Source organism: Chenopodium quinoa, unplaced genomic scaffold (genome assembly GCF_001683475.1).
Source record: "Chenopodium quinoa cultivar QQ74 unplaced genomic scaffold, ASM168347v1, whole genome shotgun sequence".
In the NCBI taxonomy this organism is placed as follows: Eukaryota; Viridiplantae; Streptophyta; class Magnoliopsida; order Caryophyllales; family Amaranthaceae; genus Chenopodium; species Chenopodium quinoa.
The window spans coordinates 929,423-945,889 of record NW_018743697.1 but is presented as its reverse complement, the minus strand read 5'-3'; the positions used below and the strand labels follow the sequence as shown (position 1 = coordinate 945,889).

General features: G+C 34.7%; 1 protein-coding gene and 1 long non-coding RNA gene across 2 annotated transcripts; both read left to right on the top strand.

The window, feature by feature from the left end:
- The first annotated feature begins 10,720 nt into the window (after positions 1-10,720).
- Positions 10,721-13,648, top strand: LOC110684038 (scarecrow-like protein 30). The gene has a single exon (XM_021860431.1). It carries the CDS (start codon positions 11,182-11,184, stop codon positions 13,246-13,248), a length of 2,067 nt encoding a protein of 688 aa, XP_021716123.1. The 5' UTR covers positions 10,721-11,181; the 3' UTR covers positions 13,249-13,648.
- A 431-nt stretch (positions 13,649-14,079) lies between these two features.
- Positions 14,080-15,892, top strand: LOC110684042. The gene is made up of 2 exons (XR_002503723.1): positions 14,080-14,615; positions 14,905-15,892. It is a non-coding gene; the product is annotated as an uncharacterized LOC110684042 (long non-coding RNA).
- Positions 15,893-16,467: the final 575 nt, after the last annotated feature.

Below are 16,467 nucleotides of genomic sequence, written 5' to 3'. Positions count from 1 at the left end.
GCTTAAGTGGATAACACTACTACTAAAAAAACGGCCGCATTAATAAGTGTTACACTTTAAAAAATCAGAGAAGTATTGTCAGTTGTGCACAAGTAAGAAATATGGTGCGATGCTAATTGGGTTGTCTTGGTTGAACTACTAAGGAAAAACAATTGCTAACTTTCTAATTAAGACCTAAGGATTGCTGATGCAGTCATATTTTGGTCAGTCAAAGAATCAAGTAATGCAGAAACAGGGGAATAAAAGGAAGCTGAAAAAGTTTTAAAGGATGAGAATTGAGACTTGTAATTATACGCCATAACACTTGGATATACGGACTACTTTTATTTGACTAATGCGCAGCTTTGTGTGACAAGTATAGTGAGAAACTATAAGTCCCGCCGCATCTTGGTGTCTTCAATGCTTCATTTATAAGATTTTGGGTTTGAAAGCTTTTACTCCCTATTCATCTACCAAACTTGTAATCATAAGCTCAAGTTCTCAACATCCAAAACCTTAATTTTCAACTTATTAGTCTAAAAGGTACGTCAATATTATTCTACTTCTCGTGTCTCTAAAAGCTCTTCTCATTTCAAGTCGATTTTGCAATTAAGTATTACGATAAAGGCTTGAATTCACGAAATCGTTGCAAGTTGTGAACAGGTAAATTGACCGTTTTAAGGTAAATTGGATGGTTGCACCCACCTAATTGTACTCCCGAAGGGTATTAGGGATCATGGTAAACTTCTCCACAATTTTTATTTTCGGGAGAAAAAAGGTCCAAAAATTCCAAAATTGAAGGCTATTATCCATGTTTTTTGAGGAATTTCGGAGGTTACAGGGCCCGTTGGCGAAAATTCTTTAGGCCCTATGGGATACATCTCAGGGTCATATAATTCCATTTAGAACCATATATGACCATTAAATGTTGTCGTAAATGTCCGTGGTAGGTTTGAGTTCACGAAAACGGTGCAAGTTGTGAACGGGTAAATTATCCGTTTTAAGGCAAATTGGATGGTTTTACCCACCTAATTGAACTCCCGGAGGGGTAATAGGGACCATGGTAAACATCTCGGAAATTTTTATTTCCGGGCTATAAAAGGTCAAAAAATTCCAATATTAAAGGCTATTATCCACGCTTTTTGAGGAATTTCGGAGGTTATGGAGCCCGATGGCGAAAAGTATTGAGGCCCTAGGGGATATATCCCAGGGTCATATGATGCCATTTTGAACCATATATGACCATTAAATGTTGTCGTAAATGTTCGTGGTAGGTTTAAGTTCTCGAAATTGGTGCAAGTTGTGAACGGGTATATTGACCGTTTTAAGGCAAATTGGATGGTACCACCCACTTAATTGTACTCCTAGAGGGTAGTAGGGACCATGGTAAACTTCTCGTCATTTTTCATTTTCGGGTGAAAAAAGGTCAAAAAATTCCAAAATTGAAGGCTATTATCCACGCTTTTGAGTAATTTCAGAGGTTACAGAGTCCGGTGGCGAAACGACTTGAGGCCTAGGGGATACCTCTCAAGATCATATAATGCCGTTTGTAACCATATATGACAATTATATGTTTTCATAAATGTCCGTGGTAGGCTTGAGTTCACGAAATCGGTGCAAGTTGTGAAATGGTAAATTGACCGATTTAAGGGAAATTGGATGGTTCCACCCACCTAATTAGACTCCTGGAGGGCATTTGGGACCATGCTAAACATCTCGTCAATTTTTATTTCCAGGCGAAAAAAGGTCAGAAAAATCCAAAATTAAACGCTTTTGAGGAATTTCGGAGGTCACGGGGCCCAGTGGCGAAAAGTCTTGAGGCCCTAGGAGATATCAGGGTCATATAATGCCATTTGAAACCGTATACGACCATTAAATGTTGTCGTAAATGTCCGTGGTAGGTTTGAGTTCACGAAGTCGGTGCAAGTTGTGAACTGGTAAATTGACCGTTTTAAGGCAAATTGGATGGTTCCGCCCACCTAATTGGACTTCTGGAGGGTTTTAGGACCATGCTTAACATCTCGATAATTTTAATTTTAGCACAAAAAGGGTAAAAAAATTCTAAAATTGAAAGCTTTATCCACGTTTTTTAAGGAATTCCGGAGGTTACGGGGCCTGGTAGCGAAAAGTTATGAGGCCCTAGGGGATACATTTAAGGGTCATATAATGTCGTTTGGAACTACATATGACCATTATATGTTTTCATAAATATTCGTGGTAGCTTAGGCTTGAGTTCACGAGATACATCTCAGGTTATATGTTATTATGCACGCGTTTTGATAAATTTTGGAGGTTACGGGGTCTAGTGGCAAAAAGTCTTGAGGCACTAGGAGATACATCTCAGGGTCATATAATATTTTTTGAAACCATTATATGTTGTAACAAATGTCAAAGGTAGGCTTGAATTCACGACATCGCTGCAAGTTGTGAACGGGTAAATTGACCATTTTAAGGCAAATTGGATGGTTGCACCCACCTAATTGTACCCTCGAAGGGTTTTAGGGATCATGGTAAACTTCTCTATAATTTTTATTTTCGGGAGAAAAATGGTCAAAAAATTCCAAAATTAAAGCTATTATCCACGCTTTTTGAGGAATTTCGGAGGTTATAGGGCCCGATGGCGAAAATTCTTAAGGCTTTAGGGGATACATCTCAGGGTTATATAATGTCATTTAGAACCATATATGACCATTAAATGTTGTCGTAAATGTCCGTGGTACGTTTGAGTTCACGAAATCGGTGCAAGTTATGAACGGGTAAATTGATCGTTTTAAGTCAAATTGGATGGTTTCACCCACCTAATTGGACTCCCGGAGGGTAATAGGGACCATGGTAAACATATCGGCAATTTTTATTTTCGAGCTAAAAAAGGTCAAAAAATTCCAATATTAAAGGCTATTATATCCACGTTTTTTGAGGAATTTCGGAGGTTACGGGGCCCGGTGGCGAAAAATCATGAGGCCCTAGGGGATACATCTCAAGGTCATATAATGTCATTTGGAACCATATATGACCATTAAATGTTGTCGTAAATGTCCATGGTAGGTTTGAGTTCACGAAATCGATGCAAGTTGTGAACGGGTAAATTGACCGTTTTAAGACAAATTGGATGGTACCACCCACCTAATTGTACTACCCGAGGGTATTAGGGATCATGGTAAACTTCTCGGCATTTTTTATTTCCGGGAGAAAAAAGATAAAAAAAATTCCAAAATTGAAGGCTATTATCCACGTTTTTTGAGGAATTTCGTAGGTTACGGGGCCTGGTGGCGAAAAGTCTTGAGGCCCTAGGAGATACATCTCAGGGTCATATAATGCCATTTGGAACCAAATATGACCATTAAATGTTGTCGTAAATGTCCGTGCTAGGTTTGAGTTCACGAAATCTGTGCAAGTTGTGAACGGGTAAATTGGCCGTTTTAAGGAAAATTGGATGGTACCAGCCACCTAATTGTACTCTCGGAGGGTATTAGGGATTATGGTAAAGTTCTCGGCAATTTTTATTTTCTGGCGAAAAAAGGTCAAAAAATTCCAAAATTGAAGGCTATTATCCATGTTTTTTGAGGAATTTCGGAGGTTATGGGCCCGGTGGCGAAAAGTCTTGAGGCCCAAGGGGATACATCTCACGGTCATATAATGCCATTTGGATACATATATGACCATTAAATGTTGTCGCAAATGTCCGTGGCAGGTTTGAGTTCACGAAATCGGTTCAAGTTGTAAACGGGTAAATTGATCGTTTTAAGGCAAATTGGATGGTTTCACCCACCTAATTGGACTCCCGGAGGGTATTAGGGATCATGGTAAACATCTCGACAATTTTTATTTCCGGGCGATAAAAGGTCAAAAAATTCCAAAATTGAAGGCTATTATTCACGCTTTTTGAGGAATTTCGGAGGTTACGGGACCCGGTGGCGAAAAGTCTTGAGGCCGTAGGGGATACATCTCAAGGTCATATAATGCCATTTGGAACCATATATGACCATTAAATGTTGTCGTAAATGTCCGTGGTAGGTTTGAGTTCACGAAATCGGTGCAAGTTGTGAACGGGTAAATAGATCGTTTTAAGGAAAATTTGATGGTTTTATCCACCTAATTGAACTCCCTGAGGTTATTAGGGACCATGGTAAACATCTCGGCAATTTTTATTTCCCTACGAAAAAAGGTCATAAAATTCCAAAATTGAAGGCTATTATCCATACTTTTTGAGGAATTTCAGAGGTTATTTTGAACAAATAAGCAAAGCTTTAGTTGCTCATTTCTCAAATGAGCAAAGATTTAGCTGCTTATTTGTCAAATGAGCAAACATTTCATTAATCATTCATTAAATCAACAAACATTTCATTGCCCATTTGTGAACTTAAGCGAACATTTCTTTGATCATTTTGCAAATGAGCAATCAATTTTTTTTTCACATTTAGCAAATGAACAAATGTTAAGTTGTTCATTTGTCAAATGAACAAACAATTTTTTGATCATTTGAAAAATAAGCAATCAATTTTTTGCTCATTTCGCAAATGAGCAAATATTTAGCCGTTCATTTGTCAAATGAGCAATTGCTTAGTTATCAATTTAACAAAGGAAAAATTGTCAGGAATATTACGACCTTTCAGAGGTCTTCCATAAATATAACAACCTTTGGATTATCTCGGAATATTACGACCTTTGACCCTGATCTTCCATAAATAGGACGTAACCGGTTGGTGACCTGTTAAAAGGGTTAAGTGTGACACGTGTCACTTTTTAATTGGCCAAATACTTTTTTTGTTTAATTTTACAATTTTTTTTATTTTAATAAATGATTTTAATATAAAATGTTGATTTGAATAATTAAAAGAAATAATTTTAATTTTAAAAAAATTCCCTTAGCACCCCCTGCCCCCCATACCCCCGTGAAACACCCTACAACCACCACCCCTATGAAACCCACCATGGCCGCGAGCCCCACCCACCCCCGTGAAACCCCCACCGTAATTCTCGCTTCTCCGTCCTCTATCCATTGATGCAAGCAAGTATATAGTGTCAGGGTCGAAAATGAAAGGGTTGGGTAGAATTTTAGATGAAGTGGTCGGAAGTCGATTTTAATGGCGGTGGGATTTAGGTGAAGTGGGCGGTTTCCTGTTTAGGGGTTGGCCGGAATTTCAGAACCGATGAGAATATAAACTCAGCCACTCAGGGATTCGAAAATGAAAAGGAAAAGGTGAGGGCTGCTAGAGTTCGAATTTGGGAGGGGAATGAGGTAGGGTGGTCGAAAAGGAGAGGGGAATGGGGTGACGTGGTCGGAAAAGGGAAGTGAAGGGCATGGGGTGGTTGCCGGTCGTCGAGGCTAGTCGGAAGGGGAGGGGAAGGTGGCTGTCGGAAAACCCATTGTGCTGCTGGAATGGTTGGGGAAGAACAGGGTGGGTTTTACATTTTTCTTTCTTTTTTTTATTTGTATATTTTCTAAATTAAAAATCATTTTCTTGAAAAAGAAAAATATAAAATCAAATTAAAATTTCTAACCTATCACAATGCAACACGTGTCTTGGGTAACCTTTTAAAAAGGTTACCGATTTTTTATCCTATTTATGGAAGATCAGGGTCAAAGGTCATAATATTACGGGATAATCCAAAGTTCGTTATATTTATGGAAGACCGCTGAAAGGTCGTAATATTCCTGACAATTTTTCCTTTAACAAATGAGCAAAAACTTACTTGTTCATTTGTCAAATTAGCAAACAATTTTTTGATTTTGAAAAATAAGCAATCAATTTTTTGCTCATTTCGCAAATGAGCAAATATTTAGCCGCTCATTTGTCAAATGAGCAATTACTTAGTTATCAATTTAACAAATGAGCAAAAACTTACTTGTTCATTTGTCAAATGAGCAAACATTTATTTAATCATTCATTAAATCAACAAATATTTCTTTGTTTATATGTGAAATGAGCAACCATTAGTTTGCTCATTTGTGAAATGAGCAACCATTAGATTGCTCATTTGTCAAATACGCAAATAATTAGTTACTCATTTGTAAAATAAGGAAACATTTCTTTGATCATTTGGAAAATGAGCAATTAATTTTTTTATCATTTGAAAAATGAGCAATTAACTTTTTGTTTATTAAGCAAATAAGCAAATACTTAATTACTAATTTAACAATAAACAAACACTTCTATATTCATTTATCAAATGAGCAAATTATTAGTTACTCATTTGAAAAATAAACAAACATTTTTTTGACCATTTGGTAAATGATCAATCCATTTTTTGCTCATGTAGCAAATGAGCAAATACTTAATTGCTCATTTGTCAAATGAGCAAATACTTAGTCTTTATTTTAACAAATGAACAAATTCTTAGTTGCTCATTTAATGAACAAACATTTCTTTAATCATTCATTAAATCAACAAACATTTCTTTTCTCATTTGTGAAATGACCAAACATTTGTCAAATAAGCGAAATGACCAAAAATTTGTCAAATAAGCGAACGTTTCTTTGATCATTTGGCAAATGAGCAATCAATTTTTTGCTCATTTAGCAAATGAGCAAATGGTTACTCGTTCATTTGTCAAATGAGCAAATAATTTTTTTTGATCATTTGTAAAATAAACAATCAATTTTTTTGCACATATAGCAAATGAGCAAATACTTAGCCGCTCATTTGTCAAATGAGCAAATACTTAGTTGTCAATTAACCATTAGTTTCCTCATTTGTGAAATAAGCAACCATTATTTTGCTCATTTGTCAAATACGCAAATAATTAATTACTCATTTGTTAAATAAGCAAACATTTCTTTGATTATTTGGAAAATGAACAATTAATTTTTTGATCATTTGGGAAATGAGCAATTAACTTTTTGCTTATTTAGCAAATGAGCAAATACTTTGTTGCTCATTTGTCAAATGAGCAAATACTTAATTGCTAATTTAACAATAAACAAACACTTCTTTATTCATTTATCAAATGAGCAAATTATTAGTTACTCATTTGTAAATAAACAAACATTTCTTTGACCATTTGGGAATTGATCAATCCATTTTTTGCTCATGTAGCAAATGAGCAAATAATTAGTTGCTCATTTGTCAAATGAGCAAATACTTAGTCTCTAATTTACAAATGAGCAAAAACTTAGTCTAGACTAATTTTAATGGAATCATTGCATACTCATCTCATACATATATTTTCTAAGATTTAGCATGTCCATTGTAAAAAAAAAAAAAAAAAAAATTATATACTTGGTATATTCAAGTGCATATTATGTGAATTTATTATGGAGTATTTTTTACTCATTTTAAAATTAAAATAAATAAATAAAATGTACAGCAGGTGTTGTGTCCCTTTAATCCTTGCTCGTGCACTATGACTTTATGAATTACTCCGTAGAAAAAAATGTGGGGTCGGCGGCTAAGTTGCCATCTTTGTTTTGGTCATAAATTCAATTAGTTTATCTTTAGTTTTGTAAGTTTGTAACTAATTATCGAGACTGCTAGAGTCCAAGTGTCCAACAACTTCAATATATATACCCAATCAATTTTTATTAAAGATGCTCTTTCATCAATTAATCTTTTCTATGTTTTCTTTTAGCCAATTATAATGCATTGGCTAAATTTGACCATTATTAAACATTACACTGACTCTGATTGGGTGTAATTTTGAATCAAATTATCTCAATGCACCGAGTAATTTATACCTTTTGGGGTGACAGAAAAACACAAACAGGTTTTTTATTTGTAACCCTATTCCTCTCACTATAATTAAGCCGCACTACTTCAAAAGTTGCAACAGATTTGTTAGTGCATATAATGTACAATTACTCATTTGATCAAAATTATTCAGCTTCTTGTTTGACCATCGTAATTTTACCTTCGCTATATCCCACCCAACCTTAATTAGATGTGTTATCGTGTAAATGTTAAAGTGTGTAACCTACAATAAATATGAAACTATTATGTGAGTTGCTCCATATAGTATTATATATTGGACAAACATCAATTGGTCTTGTATGGACCCGGTTTACAATAAATTATTGTAGACCCAAACTTTGATACTTTCAAATAATATAATCACATTCTGGATAATATAATCACTTTTTTAGATGATATAATTATCTTTTTATGAGTCATATTTTGATCTCATATTAAACCATTTAATGAGATTATATAATTATCTTTAGGATGATAAAATTTAATAATCATCTTTTGAATGATGTAATTTACTATTTGATACTTTTTATAATGATAAATTCACTTTTTGAGCGATACATTTACATAACAGTTTCAAGATGATATAATCACTTTTGTAATAATATAATCACAATTCCTATGACATAATCACATTCGTATGGTATACTAGAAGGTTGGGTCTACAATAAGTTATTGTAGACCGGGTCTATTATAGTCTTTATACGTCTTATAAATGGACTGAATTCTCCTTCTTGTTTGAATTGCTCAGGGTAACTTAACATTTCATCACTTCAATTAAAGAATTAATTGAAGTCACTAATAAATTTAATGAACAAAACTAATTGTCTCTTTCTCTTTTAGAAGGCAACTTGCTTATGTAAAATATGAAGCTAGTTTCATAATCATATATCCACTTTATGCTAGGCCAATGAGGACAATGACATACAACATAGGAGTAGTTAATTCAACCACTTAAATGAAACCTTGACCATAGTTTAGGAGGTTAGCTTTAAGGAAAAGATCATGCATGTCCAGATACATACTCTGGAAAGTGGAAACAAAGAAGTTGGGATTAGGATGTCATTTGTTTGCCTCATTTTTAATAAAGTCCCTCTAATCTATACTATATATTAAAAGGCGTTCCTTTTAAAGGAACGGTGTCATGTGACACTCTTCAAAGTATGTGTGCTATGTCTTAATGTCACATCATCATCCAAAGTATATGTGCCACATAAGCTAGCCACTTCAATTAACAAAATAAAATATGTTTTGAACAAGATTTGAACCCATAACTTCCAATAAATATAGGTAATATATTTACCATCTCAACCAACTATATTAATATTTTAAGTTTGACATAATATTATATATTCATTTCAATTATTAAGTAAATTAGAGGTAATATAATCCATTTATTTTTCAGAAGATTAATACAGATGTAAAAAAAAATGACATTTGAAGCAACGCCCGAAACACTACACACTAATTATACAAATAGTCGAACATAATTAAGTACACAAGCTAGCAACCCGGGGCATCGCCCGGAGTACACACTAGTTACTCTATAAAATACTTCATCCGAATCTATATAATTTTGTTTCCTCTAGCTTTTTTAGAATCAACATTGACCAAATATTATTGGTTTTTCTTACTTGTAAAATATACTGCATTAATATTATATTTCATACAACAACATACATGTATATATGATGTTTTAAGAGGTACTTTTACGATATGAATTTGTAAAAGTTTTCCTCTATATACAATGAGAGATATTTGTACTACTCTATAATCAAAGTTGGATTTTATAAGATAAAACAGTCGTTAAAGACTAAGGAGACGTTTGGTTTGCGAAATATAGGTATGAAGTATGAGTTTGGAATGATTAAAGCCCATGCCATATGTTTGGTTGTAAGAAAATATGAATTTTAAATTCATACCTCAAATCTATGAGGTATGGGGTTTAGGGGGGGTGGGTTTGGCTCATTCCAACCTCTTAGATATCAAATACATGGTATTCAAGGGATGAAATTCTATTCCAGAATTGAATCAAACACAAGATATTAAGTATCAAGTTCCAACCCAATACCACCTTAACCCTATTCCTGATTCCAATCGCATACCACTCTGCGAACCAAACACCCCCTTAGAGTTATTCTAATATGCTTCTTATATATATCATTGGTTGAAAGAAGATTAATACTTTGTAATAGATTAGACAATCCATAAAACACAACTATCATATTTATATGAAGTGAAATATAGAGCAAAGCTTATTAATGATCCTCCTGTGTTAGAAAGACATAGAAATAATTTTGAATCGAAATGTAGATACTTTACTTTAGTGTTGATTTAAATCTAATAAGGATTATAGACATAGGAGCTGAGGAAACGTGGAGACTACTTAACTAAGATCTTGTTTAATTCTCCTAATATTCACTTACTTTTCAAGAAAAATAATTATTTGGAATAGGGTTAAAAATTCAAGTAAGTGTAAATAAAATATGTTCAATAAAATAAGTTCTTTTATGGGTAATTAATAAAGATCACTCAAGTTCAATTTATAGCTAAAATAAGTTATAATATGACCAGATTAATTCGATCACCGTAAGTGATTAAGTAAAAATCAGCCGAATAAAACGCACACTAATTGTGTAGAAATTAAAGGCTTGTCATGCATGCTTTACACATCATTATGGGTGTACTATGCAACAAGCTATAAGAATTATGAGTTGTTACAACATATGTATTTTGAGTCAAAAATGTTGTTATCAAATTACATATATACTACTGAAATATTACGAGTATATCGATAAAACGATATTCAACAAACGTATCCTCTTAACCATTAAGCAAATCAATAAAAACAACTTTCGTAATGACATGTAGCCATCTAATTGGTCTCAATTTGTCATAACTACAAGAAATAACAATCATGCAACAACTATCATCCTATAATTAATATATAATCTAAATTTAGCAAACCCTTCAAAATATTAACGACTATTCCTCTAGACTTTATCCTCACATATGAATACTTCGTATATCATAGTCACATGCAAATAATTAGGATTTATGAACTTGGGCAGCAAGAAAGAAAAGTACTCGAGCAACTTATTTCTCAAATTTGCCTTTTTTTTTTTCTTGGTTCACTAAACATTCTACTAATGCTGTCTTTATCACATTGACCATATTTAATTATCTTGAAGCTCCTTCCATGAAGCTTCATACTAATACTACTACAGTACAATTTCAATCCTACTTATAAGGGTTATAAACAAATCAAAGTTACAAACTTGAGTTCATTAGTTTCCTCATTTTTCTTCAGGTACTTTATCATCACTCTTCTCACTACATCAAAATTTCAATTAAAGCTTGCTTCTTTCTTTCAATTTGTTCATTTATCCCTTGATTCCTTGTTTTTTCATTGATTTTTAGCTGATTTTGTTGGTGGGTTTTGGGTTTTCTGTAACACCCACCACCTGTTTGATCATTTGCTTGTGTCAAAAAACATAAATACTCTGTTTTTTCTGCCATGAATTCTGTACTTGTTGATTCTGATCTCATGAACTCTGCCTTCAAATTCTACCCAGCTGAAATGGGTTCAATTTATCTAAAGAACCCAACTTTTGGAGATTTCTTTCAAACCCCTGAAATTGTTGAACCTCAAACCCTTGAATATGAAGAAAATGAGAGCAAAATCAGCTTAGAAGCTCCTGATTCGATTGATTTGGATACTCTTTCAATTGATCAAAATGAGAGCAATAGTCGTTGTTTGAAAATACCTGATTTTCCTGATCATTGCCTTAAATTCATTAGTGATATTCTTTTAGAAGAAGATTTGGATGAGAAGCCTGCCTCTGAACAAGAGCATTGGGCTCTCCAAGCCACTGAAAAATCTTTGTATGATGCTCTTGGGGAGTCATACCCATTCCAAAATCAATACCCTCCTTCATCTCATTATTCCCCGTCATCTCCTGATCCAAACACTATATCCCTAGATGATAGTTCTTCTGGTAAGAGTTTTAGCTCTTTTGAGTCCAATTTGAGTCATACACAACCTCAATTAGACCTCAATGTGGATGATTTTGTTCAATCCTTTTTGGAACTGAATCCACAATCCTCTGGCTCGAGCTCCGATGATGGCGATGATGGGGTAGTAAATGATGTTGTTTTCCCTAAGAAGCCCTTATCGACTGCTCCCAAGAAAGGGGAGAAGCCGGTTAAGGGCTCAAGGAGGAAGAAAAGTCGCCAAAGGGATGATGGTGATCATGAAGGAGGGAGAAGTAACAAACTTCATGCAGCTAGTAGTGAAGATTATGCTGAGTTGGAGCAGTATGATGATATATTGCTTTGTAGTGAAAACAAGGAGGAGGATGCCTCTCTAAGTCCCAAAGAATGTTTATCGACGACAAAGGGTCATGGAAGTAGAGGAGCGCGTGGGAAGAAGCAAAGCATCAAGGTGGATGAAGTTGATTTAAGGAATCTTTTGGTTCAATGTGCACAAGCAGTTTCAAGTTTTGATCTTAGGTTGGCAAATGAGCTGCTTAAGCAAATTAGACAGTATTCTTCGCCATATGGTGATAGCATACAAAGGATTGCCCATCATGTTGCTACTGGTCTAGAGGCGCGTTTAGCAGGCACTGGTTCGACAATCTCTACTGATATCTGTGATATGAAAATCTCATCATCCGATTTCTTAAAAGCCTACCGGCTCTATGTCTCAGCCATTCCTTTCAAAAGAATGTCTTATTTTCTAGCCAACAATACCATTAAAAAGTTGACCGAGAAAGCAACCAAGATCCACATTATTGATTTTGGTATATTTTTGGGTCTACAGTGGCCCTGCTTCATACAAGCACTTTCAAAAAGACCAGGAGGTCCACCAGAACTTCGTATTACAGGAATAGACTTTCCTCAGCAGGGTTTCCGGCCAGCAGATAGGGTTAATGCTACAGGACGCCGGCTATCAGGTTATTGTGAAAGATTTGGAGTGCCCTTCAAGTATCAGGGCATAGCTGAGAAATGGGAAAATATAAAGCTAGAAGACCTCAAGATTGAGAGTGATGAAATGGTGATTGTCAACTGTATGTTCAGGTCTGGAACACTACTTGATGAGACAGTTGAACCAAATAGTCCGAAAGATGCTTTCTTAAGGTTGATAAAAAGTATGAATCCTGATCTTTTCATACATGGAATTGTGAATGGTACATTCACTGCTCCATTCTTCATCAATCGATTTAAGGAGGCTCTCTTTCACTATTCTTCTGCATTCGAAGTGTTTGATGCAACTTTACCTCGCGATGCACATGAGAGATTGCTGATAGAGAGCGAGATGTATGGGAAAGAAATTGTTAATGTTGTAGCATGTGAAGGTGCGGAGAGAGTACAAAGGCCTGAAACATACAAAAAGTGGCAGGAGCGTGCATTAAGGGCAGGATTACGGCAGGTACCATTAGACAGGGAGTTTGTGAGTAAAACAAAGGCAATGGTGAAGGCAAATTATCTTAAAGACTTTCTCGTGGATGAAGACAGACATTGGATGCTCCAAGGTTGGAAGGGAAGAATCTTCTGTGCCCTCTCCTTTTGGAAACCCTCCTGATTAGAGTTATAACTATTCTCATGATCATATGTTTGTGATGTATGTCAATCTGTAATATTGTAATCATTATGGAACGTATTATTCAGTTTTTCATCTGTTTCGTGGTCTACGATTTCAAGTCGACTTTGAGCCTAGAAGAGCTTAGATTCAAATATTTCAGAAAGGGCAAGGTGCAATGTCACATCTGACATTTTGACTATACCACGCTCAGTCACTATACTATTGCAGATCACTTTCTACTTGATCTTATTGGAAGGTCATTTAGAAGGTTTTTCGTGTGATATATCTGGGAAAGTATTGTAGATGGTCTTAATCTATGTTGTAAAAGAGAGGCCTTTCTGTATACCGCCTTCCTGTAAATCTGCAGAGAAGCTTCTTATTGATTGATGATTGTAATACATGTACTGGAGCACATGTTTATAAATTATAATGAAGCTTCTTTCAAGTCAAGTACTTCGTATGATATAGAATACTATTCAAAAAAAAAAAAAAAAAAAGGTATGATATAGAAATATAGAATACATAATTATGAATTCAGATCATGTTGTTTTTGGGGTGACTTGCAGAATCAGTCTATTTCACAGCATCATTTTCAAGTTTTAGGCTGAAAAATCTTAAATAAAAATAAGTTTTGATAGAGACCATAAAGCAACACATTACACATGCATTGATGTAGTATCACACGGGTGCACCGTGCACATACAATGAAGTTTAAAACAGAAATATAAATAACATTCTCAAGAATCTCAACAATAGAATTATTGATTTATATTCCGTAGTTCACATTGTTAAGGTAGTCTCTTGATTGGCCTGAATATAGTCCCCAAACTACTCAGAGTTGCCAACTTTGAGTTGGTCAAAAGTTATACTATTAGTTTTCGTTGAAAGTTATTGGGGAAGTTAGTAGGGATAAATAGTTATTTATGGAGTAAATAATTTTGTATTTTTAAGAGGGTGTAGGATTTTGGAGCAACTTTGTTGAAATTGACGTTATTATTATTAGGGAAATTCTACACTACACCCCTCAGGTGTTGGCTTTTCCAAGCTGTGCCCCTCACTTTGAAAAGTTCCACGCTGTAACCTGTAGGTCCCACAAGTGATTACGCTGTAACATTACTTAGTCACCATAAATGATGGACGTCAGAGATAGTTAATGCCGTCACCTAACTTTTGTACTTTCCCTCTATTTTCATTTAATTCCCTCCCATTTTGTTTCATTCATTCATTCTGATCAAAAAAAAAAAAACCCTAAATTCGAAAATTCGAAGAGTGATTTGCGAACTGGAGAAACTTTGCTGGGTAAATTCGAAGAGCGATTTTGAAGTGGGTGAAGTTTCTGGTGATTTCTGCGTAAAAGGACTTCGAAGGTAACCCATTGCATCCCAAATTTTCCCTCTTTATAGTTGTTGAATTATGTATAAAGATGTTAAATTTAGGGTTTAGATGTTGTAATTTGTTGAAATTAGTTACATATGTGCTTGAATGAATGGTTTGGATGCATTAATTTGGTGGGTGGGGTTATAAACCTTGTTTCCATGCGTGTTGGGGGTAATTTTTGTCCTAGGTTGTTGTATTTGCAATGTTATTGCTGTAGTGTTTTTGGTAATTGGTGTAACTGTCAGTGGTTTGAGAATGCTTGCATGTTTTATGTTGCAGATGGATGAGAGAATTCTAAAAATCCATTATGGTGCTAATTGTGTTCGTGTAAAGGTTGATGATATAGATAGATGTTTGTTAATTGATGTGATTAATGAGATGTGTGAGGAGTTTAAAAAGAGTAAATTTGAGTTGCCAACATACCCTGGGTTGCACTATGTGGAAAACAGAGTTGAAGAAGGGTTATTTAAGGAGGAAGGGTTATTTAAGTTGCCAAAAAAAATTTACTCTTTGAAGAAGGGTTATTTAAGGAGGAAGGTGGAGTACTCTGTTTGTGGAGGGTAATTTTCCCACCAAAATTAACCCCTTCCAACGTTATTTTGTTGGAAAGGGAAAACTAACGGAAAGTTGTAACGGAGAGATAACGGCAAGGGTACAGCGTAATCACTTGTGTGACCTACAGGTTACAGCGTGGAACTTTTCAAAGTGAGGGGCACAGCTTGGAAAAGCCAACACCTGAGGGGTATAGTATAGAATTTCCCTTATTATTAATACTCCTTATTTGTTTGAGCACGAGGGGGACAACACTGGTCAAAGGTTTTCTTGATCAGCAATTCAACATATACAAGTATAAACTTTTTTGTTTCTACTACTCCGTACTTTTTTAAAGCAACTCCAATGGTAAGTTAATTGTGAAATTAGCTTGCCATGCCACCTAGGATTGCAAAGCTAATCTACCTTGTAGCTAATTAATCCCACAATAGTTAAGCTCATTTTTAATAATTTTTTTTATGTATTTAATTTTTTTTAATTCCCACAATTTGCTAAGCTAATTAGCTTAGCTAAGCGAATAGCTTTGCCCAACTAATTTGGTAATGCAATTCCAATGATTAAGCTAATTATTTATTAGTTTCATAAATTGCAAGCTAGTCCTAATTTTACAGCTCACAGCTCGGATCGAAGTGGACCTGTAAGAGATTCTAATCCGATAGGACCTTTCTCCTTGACCCAAAAAAAAAAAAAAAAATAGTAAGACTTTGACTACTTTAGAAGATTCAAGATCAGATACTACCCCTATAAATTAGGATGAGGGTCATCAATATCATCATTTAGTTTTATTCCCCGTATCTTTATAATTTTAATTAAACTTTTAATCGATGTTTGGTCAAGTTACTCAAGTATCATAAGACATGTTAGTGATGTTACACATCCTAAAATATTACAAGTATTTTTGACTTTAAATTGTAAGAGCCTACACGTTAATGTGAGCTTATCCACCATTCAACCATAATGTGATTGGATTATTATTTTTTTTATTTTAGTTGGTAAGAAGAAGGACCTAACCGGATCGGAACCTCTTACAGGTCCTTCTGGCGCGGGTTAGCGAGGTATACAATTTGGAAGAGTGGAGGGAAGATAAGGGAATCCCACTCACCAAATTGTTCCTAGTGGAGATTGAATCCTCAACCTCATGGTTGAAATGTATTCTCCTTTTCACTAAACCAAGCTTGGCTTAGTTAATGTGATTGGATTTTGGATTATGAATAAAAACTTTTTTTTTTACAAGTGTTGGAGAGTTTAGAGAAGCATACATCATAATAACAAAAGTTCTTATATTATTAA

Coding starts and splice junctions, on each gene's coding strand:
- LOC110684038 (XM_021860431.1), top strand. CDS start 11,182: ATGAATTCTGTACTTGTTGATTCTGATCTCATGAACTCTGCCTTCAAA.